This window comes from Coregonus clupeaformis, chromosome 20 (assembly GCF_020615455.1).
Source record: "Coregonus clupeaformis isolate EN_2021a chromosome 20, ASM2061545v1, whole genome shotgun sequence".
Taxonomy (NCBI): Eukaryota; Metazoa; Chordata; class Actinopteri; order Salmoniformes; family Salmonidae; genus Coregonus; species Coregonus clupeaformis.
The window spans coordinates 14,020,851-14,031,841 of record NC_059211.1 but is presented as its reverse complement, the minus strand read 5'-3'; the positions used below and the strand labels follow the sequence as shown (position 1 = coordinate 14,031,841).

Genomic DNA, 10,991 nt, shown 5'->3' with positions numbered 1-10,991 from the left:
ACATGTTTATAACCCAGCGTTCGTGGTAATGCAATTTTGGGAATCCAGCATGCTTGGTCATAAACACATTTGTGAAATACATGGCATATTCATAGCTAGCCCTACATAGGACGTGCATACATTTATTTATTTATTTTTTCATACTGGCCACCCGTGGGAAACGAACACCCATGTCGTTGCAAACGCCATGCTCTACACGGGGCCTAACAATGCATGCATAGCCTATTCAATGTAATTTGAGCATTGCACGAGGTGGTGCAATTTCTGAAGAAACGAAACTCATGCATTTGGCCAGCCCTCTAGGACGAGGAGGGAGGGGATTATCCCTGTAGAAAAAGTGATTATCAACTCCCAAAGTGTGGTATTTATTCAGAGGTACCAGATGCTAACTGCAAGGCACTGCGAGACAATTTAAGGAAGCGATTGGTAGAGTATTATTTTCTTGAAAAACATTTGAATGTACAATGATTAAAGAGACTGAAATACAAAAAGCAAATAATACTGGAGGGAACAATTAAAATATGTGATCAGTGGTTAACTATTGTAACAATCTACAGTGTAAATTGTCTGTCTTTAAAAAATTGCAGTAGCAGTTCTGATTTTATATTTGAAGTAGTGTATGCCTCTGTAATGGCTTTATTATGTTTTTAGTGTGCATTTCAGTCTGTAATTCTTTATTATGCTTTTAGTGTGCATTTCAGTCTGTCATTTCTTTGATTGCTGGATATTTTCGGAAATGTTGCACAGTATTGCACAGTATGTGGTCCTCTGTAGCTCAGCTGGTAGAGCACGGCGCTTGTAACGCCAAGGTAGTGGGTTCGATCCCCGGGACCACCCATACACAAAAAATGTATGCACGTATGACTGTAAGTCGCTTTGGATAAAAGCGTCTGCTAAATTGCTTATTATTATTATTATGTTCCTTTAGTTTGTGTTAGGGATGCAAATTTCGGTCAATTTTGTTGCCGACTAACTAACCCTCATTAATCAGTTTAGAAATGGTTACATTTGGTTAACAAATGGTTACATTTTTTCCAAACAGTAAAATGACATGCCCAACAGAAAATGCTATCAGAGATCTGTATATAATGACGAGATGCTTATTTCTCCGCCCTAACAATGGTAGTCGTCCCAAGGCTGGAAGCCAGGCGACATAAAGAAACGCTTGTTCTGGACAGATTTAGGCGAGAGTGAAACCTCTCGCTTCGCCTCTTCCTCTCTGATACTATGCACGCATGTAAGGACCGCACATCTTTCATTAAGAGCTTAATGGAAACATGCAACAATAGCAAGCCTATCGCCTTACAGTCAAAATGCTATAGCTGTAATATTCATATGTGTCACCATACTGAATTGTAATTGGATGCATCATACTGTGCAATGATTGGTTAAGACCACCCAGGTGGTGAGGTCATTCTAAGATGATCATGGCCAGAGACACATGGACATGCACGTTATAGCTAGTTAATAAAGAGCTACGTTTATAAATATCCTGTCGTCCTGCATTTTATTATTTTGTACAAAGCGTACAAAACAAGACATGGTGTCAGAGTAAAAGGACTAAAAGATGGATTTTGCTGGAGTTCCTTCACCTCGAATGGATTGGGGGTCTACAAATCTACCCGATGCATGGCGTAAGTTCAAACAGCATGTGGAGCTGATGTTCACGGGTCCTCTGAAGGAAAGAGGAGAAGAGGAAAAGTGCAGCTACCTGCTCCTCTGGATCGGTGAAAAAGGGAGAGACATTTACAACACATGGACACTTACCGAGGCTGAATCAAAGGTACTGAAAACATACTACGATCTTTTTGAAGCATATGTTTTGCCAAAGACCAATACAATTTTCGCTAGGTACAAATTCCATGAGAAAGTACAAGGCGCTAGTGAATCGTTTGAACAGTTTGTCACTGAGCTGCGTCTGCTTGTGAAAGACTGTGATTATGCAAACAAGGATGAGATGGTCAGGGACCGTATTGTATTTGGAATACAATCACCGCGAGTGAGAGAGAAACTTTTGAATGTTGGATCAGAGTTAACGCTGGACAAAGCTATCGACATAGCCAGATCTCACGAGCTAGCACAGGTTCAGATGAAAACCATTTCAGGCGGCAGCATGAGCGCATCACGTGAACAAGCAGTGCACGCAGTCAGGCAGACATCAAAGCACACCTCCAGTGCCCAGAGAGCATGTTTCAGAACGGAGACAGACAGAACTCCAAAACAGAGCGACACAGACTCCAAACGCCCCAAAACATGTGGATATTGTGGATACAAAGTGCATGGCGAACAGGGGAATTGCCCAGCTAAAGGCAAACAGTGTACTAAATGTGGAAAATGGAATCACTTTGCAAAAGTGTGCAGAGTTTACCGTGGAAAAACAGTACATACAGTGAGTGAAGATGAAATGTCAATCAAAGAGTCAAATGCTGATGAACTGTTTATTGATTCAGTGACACAGAAAAGTCAGATATCAGAGACAGAGCAAGCCTTTGCTGACATTGAGATAGGAAGACAAGGCACAGAGCTAAAATTCAAACTAGACACTGGTGCACAAGTAAACATTATTCCTCTGAGTAAGTACAGAAGCTTGACATCTGAGTGTGAGCTACAGCCCACCACGCGCAGACTGACTGGTTATGGTGGTGAACAGCTCCCAGTAAAAGGCACATGCACTCTCAAATGCAAATACAAGGAAAGGGACATGATGTTGGACTTTTACGTTGTTGACACTCGAGCACCTGCAGTGCTAGGTCTTAAAGCATGTTTAGACATGGACCTTATCAAGCTAGTTTTATCAGTGACAGCACCAGTAGAGATAGAGAATGTCATGGAGGAGTTTGCTGATGTTTTTACAGGAATAGGACTATTCCCAGGAGAATGTACCATTCACCTTAACCCAGACGCAACCCCTGTGATCTACCCACCGAGAAAGATTCCACTTGCTCTCCGCGCCCGTCTGAAGAAAGAGTTGGAGAGCATGGAGCAATCTGACATCGTCACCAAGGTTACAGAACCGACGGATTGGGTCAACGCGTTAGTGGTGGTGGAGAAACCACGGACAGGCAAGCTCAGAGTATGTCTCGACCCAAGAGACTTGAACAAGGCTATCAAACGCCCCCATTACCCCTTACCGACGCTAGATGGCATCACACACAAGCTAGCGGGCGCACGCTACTTCAGTGTCATGGACGCCAGATCAGGCTACTGGGCTATCAAGCTCACAGAAGAGTCATCTAAGCTCACAACGTTCAACACACCGTTTGGACGCTACAGGTTCCGTCGCCTGCCTTTTGGGATTATCTCAGCCCAAGACGAGTTTCAGCGAAAGATCGACGAGGTGTACGAAGGCCTCGACGGAGTCGTGGCAATTGTGGACGACATCCTTGTCTATGGTCGAACCAAAGAGGAACACGACAGAAACCTCAACGCGATGCTGCAAAGGTCCCGCGAGAGAGGAGTCCGGCTCAACCCCGAGAAGAGCACAGTCGGGCGCTACAGAGGTCAGCTACTTCGGGCATCTTCTCACAGCGAATGGAATCAAGCCAGATCCGCAGAAGATCTCAGCCATAAAGGAAATGGAGCCACCAAAGAACCGCGCAGAGCTGGAAACAGTGCTTGGCATGGTCAACTACTTAGCCAAGTTCGCACCCAGCCTCTCCAATGCTAATGCACCCCTGCGTCAGCTGCTAAAGCAGTCCAGTGAGTTCCTCTGGGACAACCAACACGACATCGCTTTCCAGAAAGTGAAAGACTTGATCACGAGAGAACCAGGACCAATCCTTGCCTACTACGACCCCAACAAAGAGCTCAGACTCCAGGTGGACGCGTCAAAGTATGGACTAGGGGCAGTGCTACTGCAAGAAGGAAAACCCATCGGCTACGCTTCCAAATCTCTCACAGACTGTGAAATCAACTACGCTCAAATCGAAAAGGAGCTGTACGCCATTCTGTTCGGATGTAAGCGTTTCCATCAGTATGTCTATGGACGACAAGTCATTGTGGAATCAGACCACAAGCCCCTCGAGTCAATCATGAGGAAACCGTTAGCCGCAGCCCCGCCAAGGCTACAGAGAATGATCCTTCAACTACAAAAATACGACTTCACAATCACTCACCGTCCAGGCAAAGACATCCCTGTCGCAGACACACTCTCCAGGAAGTTTCTTACCTACAAGGACAGCAGCCTCAGTGAAGGCATGGACATGCAGGTGCACACTGTGTACAGCAACTTACCAGTTAGTGACACAAAACTGAAGGAGATCCGAGCAGAAACAGAAAAAGACACACAACTCACACAGCTGAGGAAAGTCATACAGTCAGGATGGCCTGAGGAGAGGAGAAAATGCCCTCAGAGCGTCTCAGAGTTCTGGAACCATCGTGACGAACTATCACAGATCAACGGAATCATTTTCAAAGGAGAGAAAATCATCATTCCTACCAGTCTCAGAGAAGAGATTTTGACAAAGATCCATGCTGGACACATGGGCATGGAAAAGTGCAAACAGAGAGCACGGGACATTTTGTTTTGGCCCGGAATGTGCAAACAAATAGAGGACATGGTTGGTAAATGCCCCACCTGTCTTGAACGACGCCCCTCAAACACCAAAGAGCCAATGTTACCTCACCGTATCCCAGACCGGCCCTGGCAAGTCGTGGCAACCGATCTGTTCACGTGGAACAACGAGGACTACATTATAACAGTGGACTACTACAGCAGATACTTCGAACTCGACAAGCTTCACAGCACCACATCTGCAGCTGTGATACACAAGCTGAAAGCAGCCTTTGCCAGGCATGGCATTGTAGAGACTTTAATATCTGACAATGGGCCCTGTTACAAATCAAATGAGTTTGAATCCTTCACAAAAGCATGGGAGTTCACACACGTCACCACAAGCCCACATTACCCTCAAAGTAATGGCCTTGCTGAAAAATCTGTGCAGATCGCTAAATCACTCATGGACAAAGCAAAAGCAGACAAGAGAGACCCCTACCTCAGTCTCCTTGAATACCGCAACACTCCAGTTGACAACTTCAAATCACCAGCCCAGCTGTTGATGAGCCGCAGACTTCGCTCAATCCTCCCCAGCACCAACCAGCAGCTGCAACCTGAGGTCGTCAGCTACAAGGAAGTGCATGCAAAACGTGCACAGAGACAGCAACAGCAAAAGCGATACTACGACAGGTCAGCCAGACCACTGCCACCACTGAACGACGGAGAGTCAGTTAGAATCCAGGAGCATGGCTACTGGAAGCCAGCAGTCGTCATCCAACCAGCTGACACTGAACGTTCATATCACGTTCGCACCGCGAGAAGGAGCGGTGTACCGCCGCAATCGTCGTCACCTACTGAACACAAAAGAACAACACACTGACGAGATGAACTGTTCCCCTGAAAGAGAACGGGATGGACTAAACACAGACACAACACAACATACACCATACTTACCTGCAACACCACAAGAACTGTTGACTGACACAGAAGCATGCTCAGCTTCATATCACACAAGGTCAGGAAGAGAGGTCAAGCCTAGAGCTGTCCTAGACCTGTGAAATGTCAAAGGGTGTAGGCGGATCGCTGCCCTAAAAGAGTTTCCAGACTGTAAACTTGTTATTGAAAGTTAACTTGAAATGCTTTGGTATTGTATTTGTTTGATATGTTGAGATGTCATTGCTACAGTGAAAAGCTGAGTTGCTGAGAAATATTTGTTCTAAAAGTAACAGTATGCTGAATCATTGTTTGTCTGTTATGTTGATGCAGTTGGTGCAGTTTAAATGGTTACTTACCTCGAGTTCAAACTACAGAGCATATATTCAAAAGAAACGCTTTATTGTTCCACATATTTTTTCTTTTTTTTAAAAGAAGGGGGATGTAATATTCATATGTGTCACCATACTGAATTGTAATTGGATGCATCATACTGTGCAATGATTGGTTAAGACCACCCAGGTGGTGAGGTCATTCTAAGATGATCATGGCCAGAGACACATGGACATGCACGTTATAGCTAGTTAATAAAGAGCTACGTTTATAAATATCCTGTCGTCCTGCATTTTATTATTTTGTACAAAGCGTACAAAACAAGACAATAGCCTATTATTGAACATGCAACTCTTGTAATGAAGCAGTTAATAAAAAGTCATTTTCAAAAATGCAAAACACCGTTCTAAGCAGTGCACCTAATGCGAGCGGTTCCATATTGACAGGAAATCTCCGTTTGAAATTTAGAAAGAGGGGGAATCTATAACCACAACTAGGATGAGTTGCTAATATAACTAGGATTGTGCCTTCGGCTTCTGAACAACGAAATAAAGTTTATATGAAAACCAATAGAACAGGAGAGAAATGCTGATTAATGGCATCAGGAAGTCTTTATAAAAGAATTGCCTCCACGTTTCTATGGATGGATTTTCGCAAGGCTACTTTGAAGCAAGATAAAACATGCCTCATTATTTGAAGTAAAGCTTTCAGACAATTACTGCCTCAAGCTCACGTTGCGAAGTGGTGGGTGACGCGATGATACAGTGCATTCGGAAAGTATTCAGACCCCTTGACTTTTTCCACATTTTGTTACGTTACAGCCTTATTCTAAAATTGATGAACTAGTATTAAAAATAAAAAACGGAAATATTACATTTACATACTATTCAGACCCTTTACTCAGTACTTTGTTGAAGCACCTTTGACAGTGATTACAGCCTCGAGAGTCTTCTTGGGGATGAGGCTGCAAGCTTGGCACACCTGTATTTAGGGAGTTTCTCCCATTCTTCTCTCCAGAGATGTTCGATTGGGTTCATTTAGAGACATTCAGGACTTGTCAAGGACATTCAGTGACTTGTCCTCCCGAGTGGCGCAGTGGTCTAAGGCACTGCATCGCTGTGCCACTAGAGATCCTGGTTCGAGTCCAGGCTCTGTCGCAGCCGGCTGCGACCGGGAGACCCAAGGGTGGCGCACGATTGGTCCAGCGTCGTCCAAGGTAGGGGAGGGTTTGGCCGGCAGGGATGTGGGTTCGTTTCCCACGGGGGTCAGTAATAAAAAAAATACAAACAAAAAAAAATGTATGCATTCACTAACTGTAAGTTGCTCTGGTTAAGAGCGTCTGCTAAATGACGAAAAATGTCCCGAAACCACTCCTGAGTAGTCTTGGCTGTGTGCTTAGGGTTGTTGTCCTGTTGGAAGGTTGAACCTTTGCCCCAGTCTGAGGTCCTGAGCGCTCTGGAGCAGGTACAGTGAGGGAAAAAAGTATTTGATCCCCTGCTGATTTTGTATGTTTGCCCACTGACAAAGAAATGATCAGTCTATAAATTTAATGGTAGGTTTATTTGAACAGTGAGAGACAGAATAACAACAAAAAATCCAGAAAAACGCATGTCAAAAATGTTATAAATTGATTTGAATTTTAATGAGGGAAATAAGTATTTGACCCCCTCTCAATCAGAAAGATTTCTGGCTCTCAGGTGTCTTTTATACAGGTAACGAGCTGAGATTAGGAGCACACTCTTAAAGGGAGTGTTCCTAATCTCAGCTTGTTACCTGTATAAAAGACACCTGTCCACAGAAGCAATCAATCAATCAGATTCCAAACTCTCCCCCATGGCCAAGACCAAAGAGCTCTCCAAGGATGTCAGGGACAAGATTGTAGACCTACACAAGGCTGGAATGGGCTACAAGAACATCGCCAAGCAGCTTGGTGAGAAGGTGACAACAGTTGGTGCGATTATTCGCAAATGGAAGAAACGCAAAATAACTGTCAATCTCCCTCGGCCTGGGGCTCCATGCAAGATCTCACCTCGTGGAGTTGCAATGATCATGAGAACGGTGAGGAATCAGCCCAGAACTACACGAGAGGATCTTGTCAATGATCTCAAGGCAGCTGGGACCATAGTCACCAAGAAAACAATTGGTAACACACTACGCAGTGAAGGACTGAAATCCTGCAGCGCCCGCAAGGTCCCCCTGCTCAAGAAAGCACATATACAGGGCCGTCTGAAGTTTGCCAATGAACATCTGAATGATTCAGAGGAGAACTGGGTGAAAGTGTTGTGGTCAGATGAGACCAAAATCGAGCTCTTTGGCATCAACTCAACTTGCCGTGTTTGGAGGAGGAGGAATGCTGCCTATGACCCCAAGAACACCATCCCCACCGTCAAACATGGAGGTGGAAACATTATGCTTTGGGGGTGTTTTTCTGCTAAGGGGACAGGACAACTTCACCGCATCAAAAGGACGATGGACGGCGCCATGTACCGTCAAATCTTGGGTGAGAACCTCCTTCCCTCAGCCAGGGCATTGAAAATGGGTCGTGGATGGGTATTCCAGAATGACAATGACCCAAAACACACGGCCAAGGCAACAAAGGAGTGGCTCAAGAAGAAGCACATTAAGGTTCTGGAGTGGCCTAGCCAGTCTCCAGACCTTAATCCCATAGAAAATCTGTGGAGGGAGCTGAAGGTTTGAGTTGCCAAACGTCAGGCTCGAAACCTTAATGACTTGGAGAAGATCTGCAAAGAGGAGTGGGACAAAATCCCTCCTGAGATGTGTGCAAACCTGGTGGCCAACTACAAGAAATGTCTGACCACTGTGATTGCCAACAAGGGTTTTGCCACCAAGTACTAAGTCATGTTTTGCAGAGGGGTCAAATACTTATTTCCCTCATTAAAATGCAAATCAATTTATAAATGTTTTTACATGCGTTTTTCTGGATTTTGTTGTTGTTATTCTGTCCGTCACTGTTCAAATAAACCTACCATTAAAATTATAGACTGATCATGTCTTTGTCAGTGGGCAAACGTACAAAATCAGCAGGGGATCAAATACTTTTTTCCCTCACTGTATTCATCAATGATCTCAGGGTACTTTGCTCCGTTCATCTTTCCCTCGATCCTGACTAGTCTCCCAGTCCCTGCCGCTGAAAAATATCCCCACAGCATGATGCTGCCACCACCATGCTTCACCGTCGGGATGGTGCCAGGTTTCCGCCAGGCCAAAGAGTTAAATCTTGGTTTCATCAGACCAGAGAATCTTGTTTCTCATGGTCTGAGAGTCCTTTAGGTGCCTTTTGGCAAACTCCAAGCTGAGGAGTGGCTTCCGTCTGGCCACTCTACCATAAAGGCCTGATTGGTGGAGTGCTGCAGAGATGGTTGTCCTTCTGAAAGGTTCTCCTATCTCAACAGCGGAACTCTGGAGCTCTGTCAGAGTGACCATCGGGTTCTTGGTCACCTCCCTGACCAAGGCCCTTCTCCCCCGATTGCTCAGTTTGGCCGGGCGGCCAGCTCTAGGAAGAGTCTTGGTGGTTACAAAGTTCTTCCATTTAAGAATGATGGAGGCCACTGTGTTCTTGGGGACCTTCAGTGGTGCAGAAATGTTTTGATACTCTTCCCCACATCTGTGCCTCGACACAATCCACAATTCCTTCGACCTCATGGCTTGGTTTTTGCTCTGACATGCACTGTCAACTGTGGGACCTTATATAGACAGGTGTGTACCTTTCCAAATCATGTCCAATCAAGTTGTAGAAACATCTCAAGGATGATCAATGGAAACAGGAGGGACCTGAGCTCAATTTCGAGTCTCATAGCAAAGGGTCTGAATACTTATGTAAATAAGTTGTTTATTTAAAAAATGTATTATACATTTAGAATTGTTATTTGTTGCGCAATGACTGGGCTTGCAAAAGCACCTTTCACTCCAGTGACGACCTACTTTAGGTCTGTTTTACAGGTGATAGGATATTCTGCTCCTCAAACTAGGCTCTGTATGCTGTGTGCTTGTGATACATAAGATGCAGGACGACTAACGAAAATACACACGCACCAATTTAATTCTACTAAATTATGCATATTAACCTATAGACTGATAAGCATGTATTTTCGCCGGCTAGGTTAACCGTTAACATCCCTAGTTTGTGTGTATGTATCTGGGGGGCTTTGGGAAAGTCAGAAGACACATTTCTGGTCTTACTAATGGGCAATAAAGTTGTATTTTATTATTTTCTATTCTGTGTTCTATTCTAATACTTTTATATCTCAACATTCTTCGTTGCCCATGTTTTTCAGATACTTATCACCAGGAGCCTGGCTAGAAACATGTCAGGGGAGTATTGCCTAATTTCCTGTGTCCTTCTACTCATGGTCAGCTTGTCTGTGGGTGAGTACATGCAGTGGTTGTCCTCTGCGGCTGGAAACCCTCAAACTGATTTTCCAAGTGCAAATCATTTCCCAGACACCTATTAAGCCTAGGCCTGGACTATTTCAATGGAGATTTTCCACTGTGTCCAGATTTATCACTGCTTTGGGGGGACTATTTGACTGACTTACTGACTGTATTCTAATGCTTCCATTCAGGGGTACAGAATGGGCACATGAGGCTGGTGGGGGGTGAGCTGGCCTTTGAGGGCCGCGTGGAGATCTACTATAATGGACAGTGGGGGACCGTGTGTGATGACAACTGGGACATTACTGAGGCACAGGTAGTGTGTCGCCATCTCAACTACCCTGGTGCTCTCACTGCTGTGGTGGGTGGAACATACGGACAAGGTAGGTTGGATCTGAATGACCTCACCATACATAGCCATTCATAACCATATACACTGAGTGTACAAAACATTTGACTACCTTCCTAATACTGAGTTGCACCTCCTTTTGCCCTCAGAACAGCCTCAATTTGTCGGGGCATGGACTCTACAAGGTGTCGGAAGCGTTCCACAGGGATGCTGGCCCATGTTGACTCCAATGCTTCCCACTGTTGTGTCAAGTTGGCTGGATGTCCTTTGAGTGGTGGACCATTCTTGATACACATGAAAACTGTTAAGCGTGAAAAACCCAGCAGCGCTGCAGTTCTTGACACACTCAAACCGGTGCGCCAGGCACCTACTACCATACCCCTACTATATCTTTTGTCTTGCCCATTCACCCTCTGAATGGCACACATACACGATCCATGTCTTAATTGTCTGAAGGCTTAAAAATCCTTCTTCAACCTGTCTTCTCTC

The 10,991-nt window shown here is 44.9% G+C and overlaps 1 protein-coding gene across 1 annotated transcript in view; it reads left to right on the top strand.

Annotated features, from left to right (window-relative positions):
- The first annotated feature begins 354 nt into the window (after positions 1-354).
- The window catches only part of LOC121532769 (galectin-3-binding protein B), an 18,091-nt gene continuing 7,454 nt past the window's right edge, over positions 355-10,991 (top strand). Inside the window, exons 1-3 of the mRNA XM_041838567.2 lie at positions 355-426; positions 10,057-10,147; positions 10,345-10,536. Of these exons, the coding sequence (XP_041694501.1) occupies positions 10,087-10,147; positions 10,345-10,536 (253 nt within the window). The 5' untranslated portion in view covers positions 355-426; positions 10,057-10,086. The remainder of the gene's footprint in view (positions 427-10,056; positions 10,148-10,344; positions 10,537-10,991) is intronic.